At 42.3% G+C, this 19,914-nt stretch overlaps 1 protein-coding gene across 1 annotated transcript; it reads left to right on the top strand.

Annotated features, from left to right (window-relative positions):
* The first annotated feature begins 2,136 nt into the window (after nt 1–2,136).
* Nucleotides 2,137–12,172, top strand: LOC111845044 (uncharacterized). The gene is made up of 4 exons (XM_023814101.2): nt 2,137–3,076; nt 3,900–4,024; nt 7,507–7,583; nt 7,685–12,172. The coding sequence occupies exons 1-4, from the start codon at nt 2,279–2,281 to the stop codon at nt 10,960–10,962; spliced, it is 4,278 nt and encodes a 1,425-aa protein (XP_023669869.2). The 5' UTR covers nt 2,137–2,278; the 3' UTR covers nt 10,963–12,172.
* Nucleotides 12,173–19,914: the final 7,742 nt, after the last annotated feature.

Raw genomic sequence — 19,914 nt, 5'->3', positions numbered from 1 at the left:
TACAATACAATATATGGTGCGTCACAAAATTGGTCGCATCAGCCGATTTGGTAAGAGCTGTGTAAGTATCAGAATGTGAGTCAGCAGTTAAGTAGCCTAAAATATCATGATGAAACTGAGAAGCAGAACTATCGCGTTGATTTTCACAGTTATGTCTGAAATTACTTACAGGCATTATAAAGTGGAGATGAAATAAAAATAAAATTTAAATACTTTAATTTTTACTTTCCCCCGAATAGACGAGGAAATTAGACACAGCACTGCCGACGTGTTTCGGAGCTCAAACACCCACTCTGGTAGCGTCCTACATATTTCGCATGAACACGCAGTTAAATGGCGTTGCGTAAAGTGCTCGTGCACGTGGACGTGAACCTCGCGAACATGTGCGGCAGCGCCTCTAGGGTCGCAGTATTCGGTGTAACACCTGTTACAAGGGGGTACGCAAGGCAGGGAATAGCCCAGGACGCCAGCGCAATCGCAGGTCCCTCGTGACATTCACACCTGCTAACGATTTGGTGATTCCAATGCAGCTTAGCATGTTTTTGGATGGGGGTGGGGGGCAAAGAGAAACTGCGACGATGATGCAGGGAAAATCGTGCAAACTTTACACACGGAAATCTAAACTCTATTCTACAGAAGTGTGCGGCGACTGTGCGAACCACAGCACCACTGCCGCTGCTTTTAAGGGAACATCCAATCAAAATTCTGGATCATTGTATTTTAAAAAGTTCGTTTCACTTTTTGCATGTACAAGTTCTACACAAACTCGATGTACGGGACGCCGTGGTCATGAGTTACTACTGCAGTTCTGTTTTACTGTATGGATTAGTTCTGCCCAGTTTATCCCTCGACGTATACAATTAGGGGAGACCGAGGCTGTTTGGCACAGTTTTCATTCAGACACATCGCTAACATTATGATCACTTAGCTACTTGCACATTAATCCTTAATATCTGAGCTAAAAATCGCACGGATTGGATTACTGGAAAACAGTTACTGCAAATAGTTCATTCTATCATAAAAACATGTTTTGCACTTGAGCCAACCAGCCCCGACACAGGATTGGTTGGCACAATATTATTATTCAATGAATTTTGTAAGAATAGCATCATACAAAAACACCCAGAACTTTTGCTTTAATGCAAAGTAAAACCAAACGTGCGATGTCAGTAAAGTATTCTTCTGAATCTGTAAAACACTCCAATCAATGTAAACAGTGTCTAATAAACTAATACGAACACTAATGAAACATCTTGGGCACTAAACATTTTAAATGCGTTATCTTCGTACTTCTCCAAGTAATTATTAAAATAACTTGTTTTTAATTATTGAACAAAAAACTATTAAAATACTGTGTACGCCTATTATGTGCCAACCAATGCCAACTGCACTCTATATGCACCGATTCCAAGTTGGCTTGATTTACCTCACATCTATTTGGTACAATACAAACAATTCAAGTGATTTCAAACAATTTAATTTTTTACAATTATTTTTTCAATATTTCTGTCAAATATATATAAAATTAGACATTTTTCCATGAGGTCATTTTTTTATTTTATTAACAAAAACACAGCAAAACACCTCAGCAGTGTGCAGACTAGCGATCTCTTGACAAGATGTATGAATGTAGTCGATGTGGACACATCTTACAGCCTAATGTTGGATTTTTGCGTAAGGTGCCTCTAATCTCTTGGAAATTATTACTGTACCAACCAACACCGCTCTCCCTAACCCTAAATACGAGGCAGGATTTTCCAGCATTTAAGAGTAGGTTTATCTACTGCAATGGAATGTACAGCTAGGCGTAATATTTTCTAGAATAGAAATGTTTAACAGGCCTATTAAAATCCAAACGTAAAGAAATCCGAACATTTTAAGGCAATAATTATTAGAAGTAACGTAGCGTTGCTTGAATTTCCTCCTTTTGGATTTTTGGACTTTATATATGATATGATTATTTAGTTTTCTTCTATCACTGCTCGAAATGAAATCGGTCATAGAAGAATATAGATAACATTTCAATCAGTGAACAAATTGTTGAGTAACCATTCGTTCTTGTTTCAGTCGTTGTCCACCAGGGGACGCTATTCCATTGGAAAAACTGGTACATTAAAACGATGCTGGACATATTACCCGCCTACTCCTCTCCGTGTGCTGCACTTGTCTATGTTGCCGCATCTCAGACGAAACTCCAAGCGACACGTAACGACTCGGCATCGTCCAAGAGGAACACACAGCATCCAAAAGTTACACGATAGATAACGCAGAACTAACAATGTTACAGTTCAGGAGAACGTTTGAGAATGAAAAAGTCCAGCTGCAGGAATTAAACCGCAGACTAAGTCACTACCTGTCCAGAGTGAAACATCTGGAACAAGAAAACGCCTGTCTGGTAAAAGAAATAAGCGTGGTTAGAAATGAGAGAACTTTCGAGTGGGAAGATCAGTACTTGGCCGAACTGCGGGAACTTCGGACAACGGTGGACCAGCTAGCTTTTGAGAAGTCTAAAGCCGAGGTAGAACGAGAGAGGCTGCGACGAGAGTTTCAGACGGTTCAGACGCTGCTCTTCGAGGAGTCGGGAATGTGCCGTGACATCGATGGGGAGCTGAAAGCCTGCAAGGTGCAATTTCAGCAAGCGCAGGCGAAGAACGCCGACCTGGAGGACTTTTTGTTCCAGCTGGAAAACGAAAGCAGGCTTCTACAAGAAGAACACAGACGAGAAATCTCCCATGTCAAGAACACCATTTACTCCAGAGCACTGTCCAATGTCACCCAGACGTACCGAGCTGTTCCGCCGATCACGGTGGAAGAGGTGGAGCAGTGCGCGCTCAGCATGTCGGATAACTGTATGGAGATGTTCGAGGTGTACCGAAAAAGGGTTGAAGACCTGGAGGAGTCCCTCAGGGCGGACGAGGCTAAGGTGGAGGATTTGCGCAGAGAGAAAAACCAGTATGCCACCGACTTTGAGAAGCTACGCTATGAGCTTGAGGAGCAAAACAGACTGCAGGTGCACCTTGAGGGACAGCTGAAGAACACGCAGGACAAGTACAGGGGGGAGCTCGACCATTACCAGGTAGGCGCATGCAACAATACCTTCGTCTCAGTTCAGGGTCTGGTGAGATTTTCTTATTTTAATAATGGGTAGTAATAATAATAATAATAATAAGTAGTAATAATAATAACAACATTATTATCACGATTTTATTATTATTATCATCATCATCATCATCGTCAAGGGAGAATAGAATATAATAGTCCTGCTCGTTGATAATGAGCTCCACAGCCAGATCGCAAAATATCAACCTGCCTTCATCTTATCTATCTAAATCGGGATAACTAAACAGTCTTGTCTGTCTTGTCATTATGGTGTGATATTTTGTCAATTCAGTATGTTACTGTATCATTTCATTCCAGATTTTTTAAACCGCTTCCAGACATGCATTTCAGATCAATTTGGTTTCCGCAGTATTTTCCTCAGTATGTCATTTGTTTCCCAATAGTCATTCAGTCTCATGTTTAAACACCTGGTGGGGTGGGGGGGTTGCATGGCACAGCACAGATCAACTTCCTAGAAAAAGCAGTATGACACTGCATTCTGAGCTCATAAGCTTATTAAGAAATATTGCAGATGAGCACAGGGGAAATGGCTTCTCGTGGTGAGGAACCACATTGAGTGCACTGTCAATCACTGTGTGATCGCAAACCAGGCACTAACTGACAATGCTGGAACTGTCAAATTCTGCCCTGAGTGATTTCATGGGTTCTGGCTGTGTGGTGTGTTAAGTCCATTCCAAAGCACTAAACATATGCGGTGTGTTAAGCCACTGTGCTGTGTTTATGTTCATAAAACCACGTTTATGGTCAACACTCACCTGGTGGTTCATTTTGTTCTCCAGATGATTGTAGAGGATCTGGAGCAGGAGCGGATGTTTCTGACCAGCGCCATTGCAGACAAGCTTAAGGAACATCAGGATCTCATGCAGGTTAAGATGGGCCTCAGCCTAGAGTTGGCTGCTTACAGGTACGATGTCCCGCATAGAACCCCCACCTACCAGCTGAGATACACTGTCAGAAAAAAGGGTGCCAGTTTGTACCTTTGCTTGTCACTGGGGCTGTACCCTCAGGAGTCTGCCAGTTGTACCCTAGCAGTAGGCAAATGTACCTTTTAGTCTAATTTAAGGTCTCTGAACATCCTCAAGGTACAAACAACATTAATGTACCCCCGATGGTTCAAAAATGTTCCTCATAGTTCATTTCTGTATCTTTAAAGGTACATTTACCTACAGCTATAGGGTACGATAGACAGTCCATCCATCCATACATCCATCCATTCAATACAGGTTTATAGTTAATTTGGAGCCTCTCCAAGGAAGCACAGGGTTCAAGGTTGGGGATACCTTGGGGTGGGAATCAACCTCATAACCCTCTGAGAGGCCACAGTGCAGCCCGCTCAGCCACCTTAAATCTTGTTTCTATTACAGTACAATTGTAAAGGGCTTATTTAGAATTTTTTATATTTTATGAATCAGAGGACCTAGCATGAATGTCTATGGCTATAATAGTGGTTTTCAAATTGTGGGTTGTGAACCCATTGGGGGGGTCGCCAAGTAATTTGGAGGGCTTGTGAGGTGATTTTCTGGACATGCCAAAAAAGCTTTATTATCATTTTTAGTCCTCCCCTCCGCCAGCTTGGCAAATTTTATCAACAGTGAATATTATCATGGGGGACCCCGGCGGACCTTGGCTTCCTGTCACTGATGGAATTCGGACCTTGGGGAAAAATAGTCGAGTATCCCTGAAATAGAGCGTCTGCTGTTAAATCAGTGGTTTGTGACAGAAAGTGGTCACGACACTTGGCCAATGTTTTTTGGAGAGTCTCCAGATAAAAGGTTAAGGATCCACTGGCCTGTAACGTGCATCGGGGGCCTCTGTGTAAATATCGGCTTGATCAAGTCTTGTTGTACTTCGTGAAATATCTTTATATCTGGTGAACCTACAAATAGCAGAGCCCACTACAGCCCACTAATAGAAGGGACTTGTAAATTAACTACATTTTAAAATTAAATGTGCCTCTACAAGCCAGGTGCTGCATGTCTGTTATAAACTAATGAGGGAAGCTCCTGGAAGTGGGCCACCAACAGCAGGGCTAAACTGACAGTGATGTAATGTACAAATGTAATCGCCGTGGTAACACTAAACTGGTGCCCTGCAGCGGCAGGCTCCGCCCAGCTATGACCAAAGCGCAACATCACACTGAATGAGCTGGGGATTTTCACAAGAGATTCCGCTGGGTGAATCCCATAGCTTGGCACTGTAGGAAATCAAAAAATAATAATATTTGAGGGGCAACTTTTACCCCCACTGTTTAAAGAATGGGGGCATTTGCAAAACTTTGGGCGCCCTTTTTAAAAATGGTAATTACTGCATAACGTTTCTGTTTTAATGTGAAATGAGCCCAGATTCAAATGCGTACTGAAATTACCACCCTGTGCCAATATGAGTAAATATAAAGCAGACTTTTGCTGCTCCAAAGAGAAGTGCATAATCATCAGTATCGAACGCCGTCTGTATGTGTGAGAGAATGTAGGAGACGGTTCTAACAAGTTAGGCTTTTATTTAGCTCTCAATAATAAATTATAATTATAAATGCTACTAATATATAACGCTGTATAATGCGTTAGTTTGTAGGTAAAGTAAAAACTCCAAATGAACTAGTTTACATTATTTTTTAAAACATCCTCTTTAGAAACTGTTGAAGGTCTATTGAAAATATTTGGGAAATAAAAAGAAGTGTTTTGAACTGTACGTTGAAGCTGGTCTCTTCAACAAAATAAAACAAATATTGAGAATTATGATATTTTTAACCTGTGAGCCATTCAGCAATGTTTTAAAATGAAATGAAACAAATTCCAATTATTCTTTGCCTCCATCAACTACCCTGTGAGACGATAACTGAACGGTTTGATTTTGGCTGTGAATTCTGGGAGTCTAATGTCACAACCAATAGGGAATACTCTTGGTTTTAACACACAATAAAATAAAATTTTAAAAACCAGCCATAGCCACATCCCTAGCAGAGATCAGTCTGTTTGTCTTTGGCCTCTGCCTGGTATTGTAACTGTGTAGTAGTAGTAGTACTCAGTTTCAGGTACATGTTAAATGAAGTTATGTACATACATAGTGTGAACAACAGTGTTGTTTGAATGTGTGTGTGTGTGTGTGTGTGTGTGGGGGGGGGGGGGGGCAATCAAACAACTAAAAATGCCAAAAGTCTCGTATTTGTTTGGTTCCTCATGGCTAAAGTTAAGGCTGCGTAGGGAAATGAATGGAGAGTCCCCACAAAGATATAATTACAAACCTCTATGTGTGTGTGTGTGTGTGTGTGTGTGTGTGTGTGTGTGTGTGTGTGTGTGTGTGTGTGTGTGTGTGTTTTTCTTCAAAATCTTGGAGGCAATTTTTGCCCGTCGATCATGGTCTTTAGGGCTATTCTGAGATTTCTTGGGGCATTTTTGCCTTTTGCCCCCATTAATTTCTGACGCTGGTTGTGCGTGTAGCACAGTTTATGAAATTCATACTCTGTGTTCCTGCTCTGAAGTTGTAATATTAAACACACTGCTCCATTTGCTTCTCTTGCGAAGCACTTAATTGTGTTTCTTTTATGTTCTTGGCTCTGCTTTTCTAATTAAAACTAAGAAATATGTGGGATTTATGTATTGTGTGGTTTTTGCAGTATTACGCAGTATAAAAACGTATGAACTGCCCTCATCAGTGGTGTAGTTCCTGCACTAACTCTTGGAGAGAGACTGAAATGCTCATTTTGCTTGATCACTGTGAAGTACATGAATATACGTGACAGTGATCAGTGATATTGGCAGATGTATGTCTTGGCATAGCTGGTGGGGCTCTAATGGGTATGCTGGCCAGTTTGGTGCCGAACGAGGGCTTGGAAATTTGAAATCCAGTAAATGCTGTTACACAATCGATCTGGCTGGCTTGATAGGCATTACATCACTGATTCTTTCCCTGTAGTTAAGTAAATAATTTATACAAATACATGGGGTGGACAGAGTAATGGAGACACTTAATATAATAACATCAAGGAGCAGCCCATGCTTTGCCTTCTGAACCGCGCGTAGGGGGATATTGGCTCATTTTTAAACAAGAGAAGCTTCCAGTCTTTGAAGGATGAAGATCTACATGGAGATCTACTTCATTCTCTGAGCTCCAGAACTTCCCACAAACAGTCAATAATGTTTAAATCTGGTGGTTGGGGAGGTCAGGGAAGGCATTTAACTAGATCCTGTTGTTCTTGAAACCATGGATTTCTTTAACTGAGTGTAGTTGATGCAGTCTGTCCATAATTGCTGTATCTGGCCTTCCTTATCAAGCTTGTTTGCAGCACCTCTATACTCTTCACATACGTTCTAGTTCTGCCCCTCTGGTGTAATTACATAGCACTACTATTTCTTGACCATTAACATGAATGTCTTCTACTCCTTACAGGGCACTACTGGAAGGAGAGCAACGAGATGCATATCTCTCGGCAGGCCGGTATTTAAGAGAAGCACCAAGACGAATAGGTATCATTTGTTGTTCTCAAAATCAAGTAATCCTGACAATTGTGTTTTTTCTGCCTTGTTCGTCTGATACTGATATGCATTATGTTCTGACATTCTCCAAGGCTCTTCCATAGTCAGACAAGACAGAAGACCACCTGTAAACACAGGTTTTGAAACCAGATACATCGAACAAGTGAGAAGTTCAAAAACTTCCCCTGGCATCAGTCATTTCAGATCCTATGAAGGCCCTGGTGCAACCATTGGGCGAGCATCAAGCAGAAGAGACATCATGTTATGCAGCAAAACACCACAAGTACCCATAATTGCTGTAAGGCCAGTGACGACGTTACAGAAATGTGATCTGAAAACTGAAATAGCGGAAGAAGTAATGGTGCAAAAGAAAGATGTCTCTCAGCACTCTGTGAATCATCAGCAGTTCGTAAAGGATTTCAGTCCTCTTCCCTCACCAACATCAGATCAGAGGGAAATAGACCGGGAAGAAGCAAATAAAACGTGTGTGAGAGTTGTGTCCCCTCCAATGATGAGTTTAATTACAATGTCAGAAAAAGAAGGCGGGGAGGATGCCGGAGACGTTAAGGCTGATGAGAGTGAGGACAGAAAGGAAGCTGATTACAATGTCATTCTGGAGCAAGGAAAGATTGACGAGGAGGAGGAAGTGGAAGGTGCTCTGACACTAGAGGAGGTCACAATAACGACCCAGGATGATTTTTCAGATGATTCACAAATTAAAGAGGAGGAGGAGAGTAAGAGGATTGATCCAGCTGAGGAGCAGGAGGAAGGGGAAGGTTCTCAGAAGGAGGAGGTCACAGTAATAACCCAGGAAGAATTTTCAGATGACTCACAAATTAAAGAGGAGAAGGGGAGTAAGAGGATTGAACCAGCTGAGGAGCTGGAGGAAGGGGAAGGTTCTCAGAAGGAGGTCACAGTAATAACCCAAGAAGAATTTTCAGATGACTCACAAATTAAAGAGGAGAAGGAGAGTAAGAGGATTGATCCAGCTGAGGAGCAGGAGGAAGGGGAAGGTTCTCAGAAGGAGGTCACAGTAATAACCCAAGAAGAATTTTCAGATGACTCACAAATTAAAGAGGAGAAGGAGAGTAAGAGGATTGATCCAGCTGAGGAGCAGGAGGAAGGGGAAGGTTCTCAGAAGGAGGAGGTCACAGTAATAACCCAGGAAGAATTTTCAGATGACTTACAAATTAAAAAGGAGAAGGAGAGTAAGAGGATTGATCCAGCTGAGGAGCAGGAAGAAAGTGAAGGTTATCAGAAGGAGGAGGTCACAGAAATAACCCAGGAAGAATTTTCAGATGACTCACAAACTAAAAAGGAGAAGGAGAGTAAGAGGATTGATCCAGCTGAGGAGCAGGAGGAAGGGGAAGGTTCTCAGAAGGAGGAGGTCACAGAAATAACCCAGGAAGAATTTTCAGATGACTCACAAATTAAAAAGGAGAAGGAGAGTAAGAGGATTGATCCAGCTGAGGAGCAGGAGGAAGGGGGAGGTTCTCAGAAGGAGGAGGTCACAGAAATAACCCAGGAAGAATTTTCAGATGACTCACAAATTAAAAAGGAGAAGGAGAGTAAGAGGATTGATCCAGCTGAGGAGCAGGAGGAAGGGGGAGGTTCTCAGAAGGAGGAGGTCACAGTAATAACCCAGGAAGAATTTTCAGATGACTCACAAATTAAAAAGGAGAAGGAGAGTAAGAGGATTGATCCAGCTGAGGAGCAGGAGGAAGGGGAAGGTTCTCAGAAGGAGGAGGTCACAGAAATAACCCAGGAAGAATTTTCAGATGACTCACAAATTAAAAAGGAGAAGGAGAGTAAGAGGATTGATCCAGCTGAGGAGCAGGAGGAAGGGGAAGGTTCTCAGAAGGAGGAGGTCACAGAAATAACACAGGAAGAATTTTCAGATGACTCACAAATTAAAGAGGAGATGGAGAGTAAGAGGATTGATCCAGCTGAGGAGAAGACCATTGCAACGGTAAGCCTGGAAGAAATTATTGAAAAGGTTATAAAGCCTGCTGGTCTGGATGCACATCTTAGTTCATCACCAGACTCAAAGATCACTTATCATGTTGAGAAAACAGAAGCAGAGAATGGCAAAACCCAGATAATACTAGAGTCAAAGATAGAGGAGGATCTGGATGTATCTGATGAGGCTTTGGAAGAGCTCCTCAGCAAAGAAGTTAAAAAAGTCACTCTAGAGGATGTCAAAGGAACTGCTGCTGGAAGCATGATTGAAAACTTGCTTTCTTTTGGGCTAGCAAAAGGCGAGAACTTGGAAAAGCTGTCAGTAAATGTTGAAATAATCGAGGAGCCGCTGGAAGCACACAGCAAGGAGGACAGCAAAGTCACTCCAACAACAGCATTCTTTCAGTCTTCTTCAAAATGTATCCAAATTGAAGAGTTGGAGAATGACCCTCCACCGCCTGAACATTATGACAGTGGTGTTGAAGAATTAAAGACTTCAATGATAGCCAAAGAATATGGAACAGGAGAATCAGCGGAAGTGCAAGAGGGTTTGAAAGTTACAGATGTTACATATTATATTCAAGAAACTGAATATTTCGTGTCCACACCGGATGATGATCCTGAGGAAGGCCCTTTATCGTCTTCTGAACATTGTGAAGCAGTTCATGGCTTGTCAGATGAAATGTGCAATCAAGAAGGACCTGCAATCAGCCAAGAGGATTCTGGTAGTCAAGAATTAGAATCCAAGGTAACATATATGATCAGTGAACTTGCCTGCAGTGAGGACAGAGATTTACTATGTGTTGTAGAAGAAGAAATTCAAGTCTCTCCCCAAATGAAAGAGGCTACGCTAGATGTTCTGCAAGAAGACTCAAAGGACCCAAAGCAACAGCTGAGGGAACCTTTGGAAGAGCTCCAAGGAGAAGTGAGTGGGGAATTAAAGGAAAATGTATCTCTTATCACAAGAAATGATGAAGAAGGTGATGATGGTCTGTCTGTGGACATCAGAAAAGTACAGAAGGATTCGGATGAGAATTCAATGACCATTGTAGCAGAGATCAATGTTTCACAGACTCTAGAAGGTTCTGAACTGTTGGAGGAGCAGGACAAAGATACGTTTCAAGAGACAGAACGGTCAGTAAATGTAGACGGCAGTACAGAGGAACATAACAGTGTTAGCCGTTCTGAGGAATCCAGTACGCCTCAGACTGATGTCAGGATCAGGGCTCCTCATCCACAGGCAGATAGAAGTGAGGAGGTCAGTCAGGAGGGGGATTTGAAGACATGGCAGGAGTACACCGCAGAGTGCACCGAAACCAGCCAGGTGCTACAAAGCAAAGAAGCTCTACCCCAGTTAAAAGTGAGTCAAGAGGAAACAATCGTCTACTTGGAAAGCCGTGAAGAAGCATAGTCACCCTAGTTCTAATACAGTACTGCTTGGCTCACTGTACCAGTGACCATGACCACCTGTCACCTACAGCATGACATGTTTTGTGTTCGAGTCTCATTAGGGGTGATATCATTTTAACTGTAGCTCAGCCGCATTAACTGAAATATCCTTGCTGTTCCAAGCCTAAAATATTTTAGTACATATTTAGAATAGCATGAATAGCAGAAATCAAAAGACCGCAACAACAGCTTAAATCTAATCTAAAAATTTCATTACAGGTCTGATGTAACAGTTTGGCTGCATACATGTTGCTGTTCATTCATGTAACACGTTTGTATAGCTGGCGTTTACAGTTGGTAACAGCTTTATGGCTACTTTCCTGCATAGTGTCATTTAAGACATTTAGTTAGGTGTGATGCGCTGGACAGAAAGACCTTTTATCTGAAATGTTTGGTTTTTGGGTGCACCAGTATTTTTCTGAATATACTATAATTACCAGGAGAACAATCTTACCTGAACTCATGTCATTTTTTTAATGTGACACATTCTTGCACACATTTGCTATTCTTTGTAGTTAGTTAGGAATGAGAAGCTGAGTGTGAAAATAAACACACTTGTTTGTTCGATCGCCTTGGGATGGACTGGCCTGCTGTCCAGGGGGATTCCCTGCCCTATGCAGTCTGGCCAGGCTCCAAGTCTCCCATGACCCTCACCAGGGTACAGAGTGGGAAAGTGGATGCATGTTTCTTCAAGCTGATTAGTCAGAATAAAATTGAGTTGCTCAGGCAGGATTGCTAAGATGGCTTTTCTAGGCACGGAGGGTCACCTGATGTTCTGTTTTACTGGGTTCATCTTGGTTATGGGATGAATCACCGGGTCACCCGTGAATTATTATTGAACCGAGAGGAAGCACCTTTCAGCAGAGAGATCGGCTTAATGCTCAAGCATCCTGTGCAGTTTAAATTTCACTGAAGAGATCTCCATAAGAGCTTTGTTTGTAAATGATGGACAGTGTCGTCCTGTAAACCACAAACAACAGAACACCATTGAGTACAAATATCATGTAAAAAATATTAAATGGATATATGATTGTACCCTTTGGAAGCTTCTAAGGATGTATTGTTCAGTGGCAGTTTTCAGTGTGACCCTGTGCTGTAAGATGGATGGATGGATGGACTGAATTTTTTATTTTTATTTTTTTACATGCTGACAATAAAATCCATGGAGTGTGTCTGTGATTGTCATTTTGTTAACATTGATTATTTTTCGAAGAATTCATTATCATTCAGTATTTACAATAACACTAGCCAAAAAACCCATACTTGAGGCTGAATCGTGAATAAAATGACCGAAGCCATGAGGTCGTTACTGAGGTGATCATCGTTCGGTTGAACCTGAACGAATCCGCACCGGCTATCTTCATGCAGCCTTAGAGCTGCCGTTCCACCACGCCTGCTGCCTTACTCCTGGCCAAAGCTTTCATGCGTAACGTCCCCACGAACTCTGTAATGGCTGACATCTGAAGAACACCTGCGTTTGTGTGGATGTCACTCCACAGAAAGCCTAAAGGTAGCCTTTCTTCTGCACTTTAGACCCTGACCCAGGCCAACACCCACATGCTCACAGTGAAATGCAATTGTGAATAATGGCATAAACTCCTGAAGTGAATGTGCCTACCGGTGCCAGTTTGAGGTCTCCTTTTGACTATTCTCCTGGAGCATGTGATCATCTAGTTTCTCTAGTGAGGACACGTCACACGATGACACGTGTTTGAAGCCATTGGTGTGTGAGATACTGGAAGAGAGAGCGCCATTGCTACTAGGGGGAAAAAAGCAACGACCATAGAAATAGCCAGAGGGCTGGGAATCTTTTGGCTGTGTGAGGCTCCTTCATGGCCCGCAAATAACCGTCCCTTCCTCTGTGGCTCTGACAGCTGTCCAACCTGACAGCAGAGTCCCAAGGTAATTCCAGGGGTGCAACCTGAAACCCAGCGCACTGAAATGTGGGCACGCGGAGACGCGAACGCCCCGACGCCCTTTGGCTTTCTCACCCGAGCCTTTCCTGCCAGATGTGCCGGGGCGTTGGGGTTTTCCAAACTGACAGCTTCCCCTCCTCACCTTTGACCTCCCCGTTAATTTCAGTCCAGCCGCACCAAAGCAGAACGTTCCGAAATTATTCACGTTCACTGTTCAGAAACAAAGCAAATTTTAACAGCACCCATGGGCCATTCTTGATTTTTAACACCGTATCTTTCACTTAATATGTCATATAATTAATTCAGCTAAAGAGAATTCAACTAATAGCTCAGAGTTGTTAAAATCTTATCTAGCTCTGATTTAAAGGCACCAAAGGTTTTAGCTTGCACTACACTAACAGGAAGACTATTCCATACTCTAACTACACGCTTTCTCAAATCCAGTTTAAAATGTTCTCCGGCTAAATTCCACCTATGGCCACGAGTTCTTGTATTTGAACTAATATTGAAGTAACTATTTCGTTGAACAGCATCCAGACCTGTTAAAAAAAATGTGTAAAATACTCTCAATAGACTCAATAGAATTAGAATCTTAAAAGACTCTAAAAGATACTGTTTTCCTCTCACTGGGACGTAGCATAGTTTTTCAGTTAAATGGTCTAAATGGTGAGGTAAGAAAAAAAAACACACACTAGCTGTTTCATAATGGAGGTCTGGGCAGAAGCAGTCTGAATAGCAGTGAGTTTGTTGCCTCTTTGGGTTGCCAGTGGTGATGTCACTGGGGCCTGTTTTAAACAGAAAGGTAGCAGAACACTGCTGGAATCTCTCTGTTAGTAAACTGCAGTGATGGGTTAAATTATTCTCAAAGCAGTTGACTGTTGTCTTCCTCCTGACACTCTTTACCCCAAAATTAGACATCTGAACTAAAGCACAGCTGCTGTTGTGATTGCGGGTGATGAACACGATATGACCGTAAGTTGTTAAATGGGGGATAATTTGGGCCTGTTTTTGGCTCAGACCATGGAGACACGCGTGTGCTTTTCCTTGTACTGCAATTCCCCAAGTCCCAGCGCATGGATTCAATAACGCTAGTCCATAGCAACAAGCCTCCTTCGTTTACGTGCCGTGTTTTGGCTGATGCTCACGGGACCCCCTTGTGTGCATTATTTTCATCTGCATTTCGCACAAAACTGCTATTCTGCAGGTACAAAAGGTTCAGTGATGGTAAGAAAGAGGCTTTCTTATGGTGTCGGTCTCTGACTGGCTTAGCAATCTGAACTGATAAATTGACCAATGAAATGCAGCTTCATAGATGGCAACTGAAAGGCCCGCCCCCCCCCGCGGACCTCACAGCCCACTGACCCCCGTTTTGGCAGCACCGCTTATACTCAAAAGGAGTCATTTCAGGTCAATCACTACACTGTGATGAAGCATGTTACTGGGGTCCGGTACCTAGCAGGATAAGGTTTCAACAAGTTATCCAGGCAGTGAAGGGGGCCGTAGCCTTTTTTGAAAAGTTTCGAAAGTCGGTCAGTTATTTCAGACTAAACTGTTTCACATGACCACAAGCCTTATTTTTTCCCTGTCTCTTCATTTTTGGAAAATGTCACATGAGTGAAAGTCTTGTTTTAAATTCCCTGTACTACTTTCTGTATTAAATTTCCCAAATGCAGTGACACTAATTGATCATATGTCAGTTTTGAAAACAAAGACCCCTATTTGAACGACGACTAAGTGTTACTTTCCCATAAATAGTTTTATTACACGTTCATTAATACTTTTATGACATGTTTATAAATGTCCTTATTATGTTTACCCCACATTCCCTTCACTGATGAGGATAACAGGATGTCATTCTTATCCGGGCCTGCACAGAGCCTGAGGAATGACTGCATCCAGAAGAATTAAGCTTTGTCGTTGTGATATTTAACACCACTGCAAATAACTCCAGAGATGGTGGTGCCAGATTGGTCTGTGAGGGATTGGGGGGGGGGGGGGGGTGGGCTGTGGGGGAGATGTGGACCAGAGTGAGAAGCAGCCCAAGAATCTGGCTCTGAGGATTACAGCATGGCTTAATCTTAACCGAGGTTAGCTTAATCTTAACCGAGGTTAGCTGAATCTTAACCGAGGTTAGCTGTTCGTACAGGCACACAGTTTAGTCTCTCATTGTTCTTTCCCCTGGTTTTCATTTGTAGGGGTTCTGCCTTACGTTGGAACTGCCCTCTTCCCAAGTTAAATGCAGTGTTCTGCAGCCTCATGCAGGGAATCAGGGATGGGCAGGGGGGTGTTGCTTGGCCCTGCTGAACCAAGATCCCAAAAACAAACCACACCCTGCTTTGCACAAACAATGTCATATTTGGGGTATAATGGAGAGGGAGCTTTATAGGAAACAAACCAGATTTCTCAATATAATGACGTATTTTCCAGGTTTAATGCAATTAAATTTAATGAATGAAGACTGCCTGCCTGTTGTCTGAGTCGCAGTTATAATGAAGGCACATTGCTGGCCTTGAAATAAAACTCGAAGCAAAGCAACATGGTTCAAGTAGGTGAGTGTTATTTCATCACTTCCTGCACTGGCTGCGCTCCACTCCACTAAGATGTTCTCCATCATGTTCCTGCCTGTAAGGCCTCCTTATTTGTGACATTACACTGCTAGTGTTCCAGAATCTTAACCACTGCAGCTGTGATATTTAACTCTTTGCCTTGACTGGATGAGATATAAAAGGCTTGCACAGAATGGGTCTTATGAATTTGGTGTTTCTGATATCACACATTCCCCTAAATCTAACACCCATTCTGGTGTGTGTGGGGGTGCAACTTAACACTGTCAGGTCTTTGCAAGCTCCCACCTTCTGAAACCACCTTTGAAGAGCCAGGAGGCCCGCTAGCTCCAGGGACTGGCACACGACTCTGGCTTTATTTGGTGATTTGGCCCGAGTTCGTCAAAGGGAGTGTTTACAGTTTCCCAGACTGTTCAATTACAATTATCAGAGGGGGCCTCTTCCTGCAGGCTGACACTGAGCTCATGTTCTGGATAAAAACAAGTGCCAAACATGTTGCCTGCTTTGCTGGAAGACAGGACAACACAGGGCAGTATTTTACCCGTATTTGGACTGGATCTCACTGTCACAGGGTGTCTACCTTGGAGCACGTCACACACATTTATACTCAAACACACAGCCGGTGTGCATCAGCTATATTACTGCATCGTAGTTTTTAAGCTTGATTCTTTCTTATGCTTTTTTTCCATCTCATTGATAAGTTCCCAGGGATGAGTAAAAGCTTCCTGGTAGACATGTGATTACCGGCTGTCTTCCGTGATGAAGGGACTTGAGAATCCGCAATGCACGGCCATGCATCATGCAAAGCTCACCAACACGATGGAAGAAGGAAGGAAGGGACCGGAGGGCTGTTTCGTAAATCTAGACAGAAAGTCGGTTCCCACACAAAATGGATTAAGGTTTCCTAATAGATTTTTAATCCAATTTCACCTCCGCTGGCAAAAAAAAAAAAAAAAAAACGAACAAACAAGAGGTTCATCTAAGACCAGTCATTTAGTTAACCGCATGTACTGAGACTTATAATGCCCAGATAAATATAGGCCCCAAGATACGTGAAGTTTTCTTTTGAAATCTGAATCCAGTGCATCCTTTGTCTATGGCTGCCTTGCAGATGTTAAGTGGCACAACCAGGTTATTGTTCTGTCCCAGCATCTATATCTGTCTAGAGCTGACTTTACTCTGCACCATTAATATTCTCTCTGGACACTTATACCCATTTGTACATCTGGATATCATCTGTGAACAGTTTGGCTTGGTTTCAGCAGTGGAGTCCTTGGTACGACCTTACACAGTGAGTTTCCTAATCATGAAGCTGATAGGAGTGGGTGTGGTTCCTGGTCAAAAAATGGCCTCCCCATCAGATTTCCCTACAAAGTCCGACAATGAGCTCAGAAAGGGTGAACTCTCCATCCCTGCTCCATGCGTCGTCTGGTCAGGGGCCGTGTGATCTGGGCTCTTTTTTGAGGAGCTGGCCTTATAAGGAAATCTGGAGAGTGGAGACTCAACATGCCAGGAATTTGGCTGCATGGCGACAAACCTCTGCCCAAACAACATGGATCCCCACTCAGATGAGGGCCAGCAGACTAACTGTGGTGTAGATGAAACCTACTGGATGGATGCACAAAATATTTTTTTTTCATGCATTAATGGCCAAAAACCAGACACACCCTCTGCTCAATAATCTGAGACAGATGCAGGCCACTGTCTTGTGCCCTTGGGAACTGCTGTATTTACAAAGAGGGAAAACATTGAGTAACTATGAAACCATCCAATAGCATGCACAGGTTGTTAAAAATATCCTCATGCTCTAAAGTTCATCTGAGGTTTGTTACCTTCACAGCAGCAAGAACCCGTGTGCACTTGGTGAAGTGTGCTTAAAAGTGTGCTTAAAAGTGTGCTCAAACGGGTATTTAAAAAATTAGGTCAAGTGTGCTTAAAAAAGAGCAGTTTGAGGACAAGGGTGATTACACAAATGTCCACATAAAGGGCAAGGGCAGCACAATAAATAGTTCAATTTCTTAATACCATCATGGCCTTTTCAAAGTTCACTATACACTCAAAATAATCCACTCATTCACCAGAGTAAGGCAGACATGGGTCACTTTAATCAACACATCAATTATACTAAAAGCTTTGGGAAATAAATCTCACAGAATGTGACTTGCTACCTCCTGTATGCATAAATGCACCTCACATTTTTGTGCTCTCAGTGGCAGGACAACCAGGAAGCCTTTCCGCATGCCAGACCACAAATGGAAAATACATTTCCTGTTTAGTGTAAGATGCCTTATAATCAACATGTCTGAAGTGGAAGAAAAACTAAGCAGAGACCCTCCACCAGTGTGTGAAACCAGACTGTTCTTCCCTTTGTTTTCTAATCCCCCTGAATGCTCATTATTGTCAAAGTATCCGACTCCCAGGGATCATCCCGCATAACAATGGGAAGCACTAAACGGCTTCCCTGGGCCCTGGATGCATTCAACAAACAAAAACAAAATCCCAAATAAGTCATCCAGGTCCCAAGCAGGCCTTGACACCAGTGGTGCAGTAAAAAAAAAAAAAGGGGGGGGGGGGCGTGAGATTTATTATTATTGATCCTCATGAAGAAATTCTCTTAATGTTCCCTCATCTTGTTCTCTGTAGGTGAGAGCAGGCTGGCTACCAAGGGCCACCTATAGTGGCATCCAGGGAGCTGGGGGATTGGGGTGTGTAAGGGCCTCACTCAAGCCCCCACAGATGGGCAAAGCTGGACTCAAACCAGCTCATTGGTACAGATAGGACACTTCCAAGGGAATAGTTTGATTAGTCTGGGTTGGGGACCCAATATGATATTCTTCCATGGGGCCTACATCTCTAGTGATACCCCAGCTTGGTATAGATGCAACGAAATGACCACAATGTAACGGAACCAAAACAGTCAGTTGTTTGGTTAGACCCTATCTTGGGCTCTAGAGAAGCTTCAGTTCACAGTTAAGTAACAGAAACAGGTCAGAAAATGTTCCAGTGAAGTGGATTTTTACATGAGAATTACACTGAACATAAGCAAATATCATGGTCTGGGTGTCAACGCAAAGTTAATTTAAAAAAGAATTGTTACTTGAATATCATAATGCATTATAATTGTTTGTAATTAGTTTTTTTCTCAAATATATAATACAGCCTAGGGACGTTTTTGTCAAAGACTAACAGCATGCAGGACAGTGGGCATATAAAATAAACACGGAGCTGAAAATTTTCTATTGCCTAGTGACGTCATAGCGCAACACATTACTCACGTGTTTGCGGTGCTGTTGGTGCAAACAAACCTACTGCGTTGTCAGTAGTGTAAAAGTAGGCCTGCAGAACATACAATTATGCACAGTACATAATAGTAAATGCTTGATAATGACAGTTACTAAGTAACTTGTTTATGTATGTATTATAGTTATACTGTACTTTTGTTATTTTAGAGTATACTCTTTCTATTTACAAAAAAAAGCGTTTACTGTAGCAAAGGTGTGTAGCACGTTATACCATTTAGGTCTGTGTAAGTACACTTTATGATGTTCGCAGAACTACAAAATCGGCTAACGCATTTCTCAGAATGTATCTCCGTCGTTAAGCGACGCATGACTGTATACCATTGATATATTATTATTAAATGTCGATTCTGAAAGCGTTCATTGGATCATTTTGCCGCCACTTATGCGCCATCTTGTGGCTGAAGTGTGTTTTACATGTTGAAATTTTAAGCACATCCAAATAAAGGTCACGTTAATATCTACTTTTGTTTTCTCCTAAAATTAAGTGCGCTGTACCTGAAACTGGCGGTTCAGTAGGTCATTTAATTTAGTAACGGTTCGGAATTAATAAACGACCAAAATTGCACGTGATTAAAGAAGTGTAAGGAGCATATCTCAATAGCTAATCTGATGAACATGATACGTCAGGAAATAAATAGCGCGGAGCATGTGACAGTGGGGCAGAGAAGCTTCTGGTAAACATCAAAAGTGTCCCTTGCAACAATCTATCACGTCGGTGGAGGTGCCGCTTCAGAGAATGACTCAATAATTATTAAAAGCCTAGTAATCCAGGTCCCTATTACAATTTGCCGTTCTAATCCGGGGTACCAAGCAGGTGACATGTAACCTTGTATGTTTTCCCCACAATAAGTTTAACGAAGTTGAATTTCACTTTAATCTACGGAAATTCACTTATCTTCAGTTAGTTTCATCTTAAGTTTGAACTTAATAAAGATACATAAACAGCTTGAAACAAACCATATAAAGACGGGTTTGTAATGTAAGTTTAAACATCAACATACAGTATATGATTCCCTGTGAAGCTTCGTGCATGTTGTAATTCTGTTTCTTTATTCTTATTCAGTAGGTTTTGGAACATGCAGCTTTGCACATCCTTACTCCTGGGCAGTGGCGCAGATAGGATTTTTGAATT

This window comes from Paramormyrops kingsleyae, chromosome 11 (assembly GCF_048594095.1).
Source record: "Paramormyrops kingsleyae isolate MSU_618 chromosome 11, PKINGS_0.4, whole genome shotgun sequence".
Taxonomy (NCBI): domain Eukaryota; kingdom Metazoa; phylum Chordata; class Actinopteri; order Osteoglossiformes; family Mormyridae; genus Paramormyrops; species Paramormyrops kingsleyae.
The sequence above is the reverse complement of the archived record's forward strand: the minus strand, read 5'-3'. Positions and strand labels throughout refer to the sequence as shown.

Coding starts and splice junctions, on each gene's coding strand:
- LOC111845044 (XM_023814101.2), top strand. CDS start 2,279: ATGTTACAGTTCAGGAGAACGTTTGAGAATGAAAAAGTCCAGCTGCAG. Junction 3,077..3,899: donor GGGAGCTCGACCATTACCAG/GTAGGCGCATGC, acceptor TTTGTTCTCCAG/ATGATTGTAGAGGATCTGGA. Junction 4,025..7,506: donor CTAGAGTTGGCTGCTTACAG/GTACGATGTCCC, acceptor TACTCCTTACAG/GGCACTACTGGAAGGAGAGC.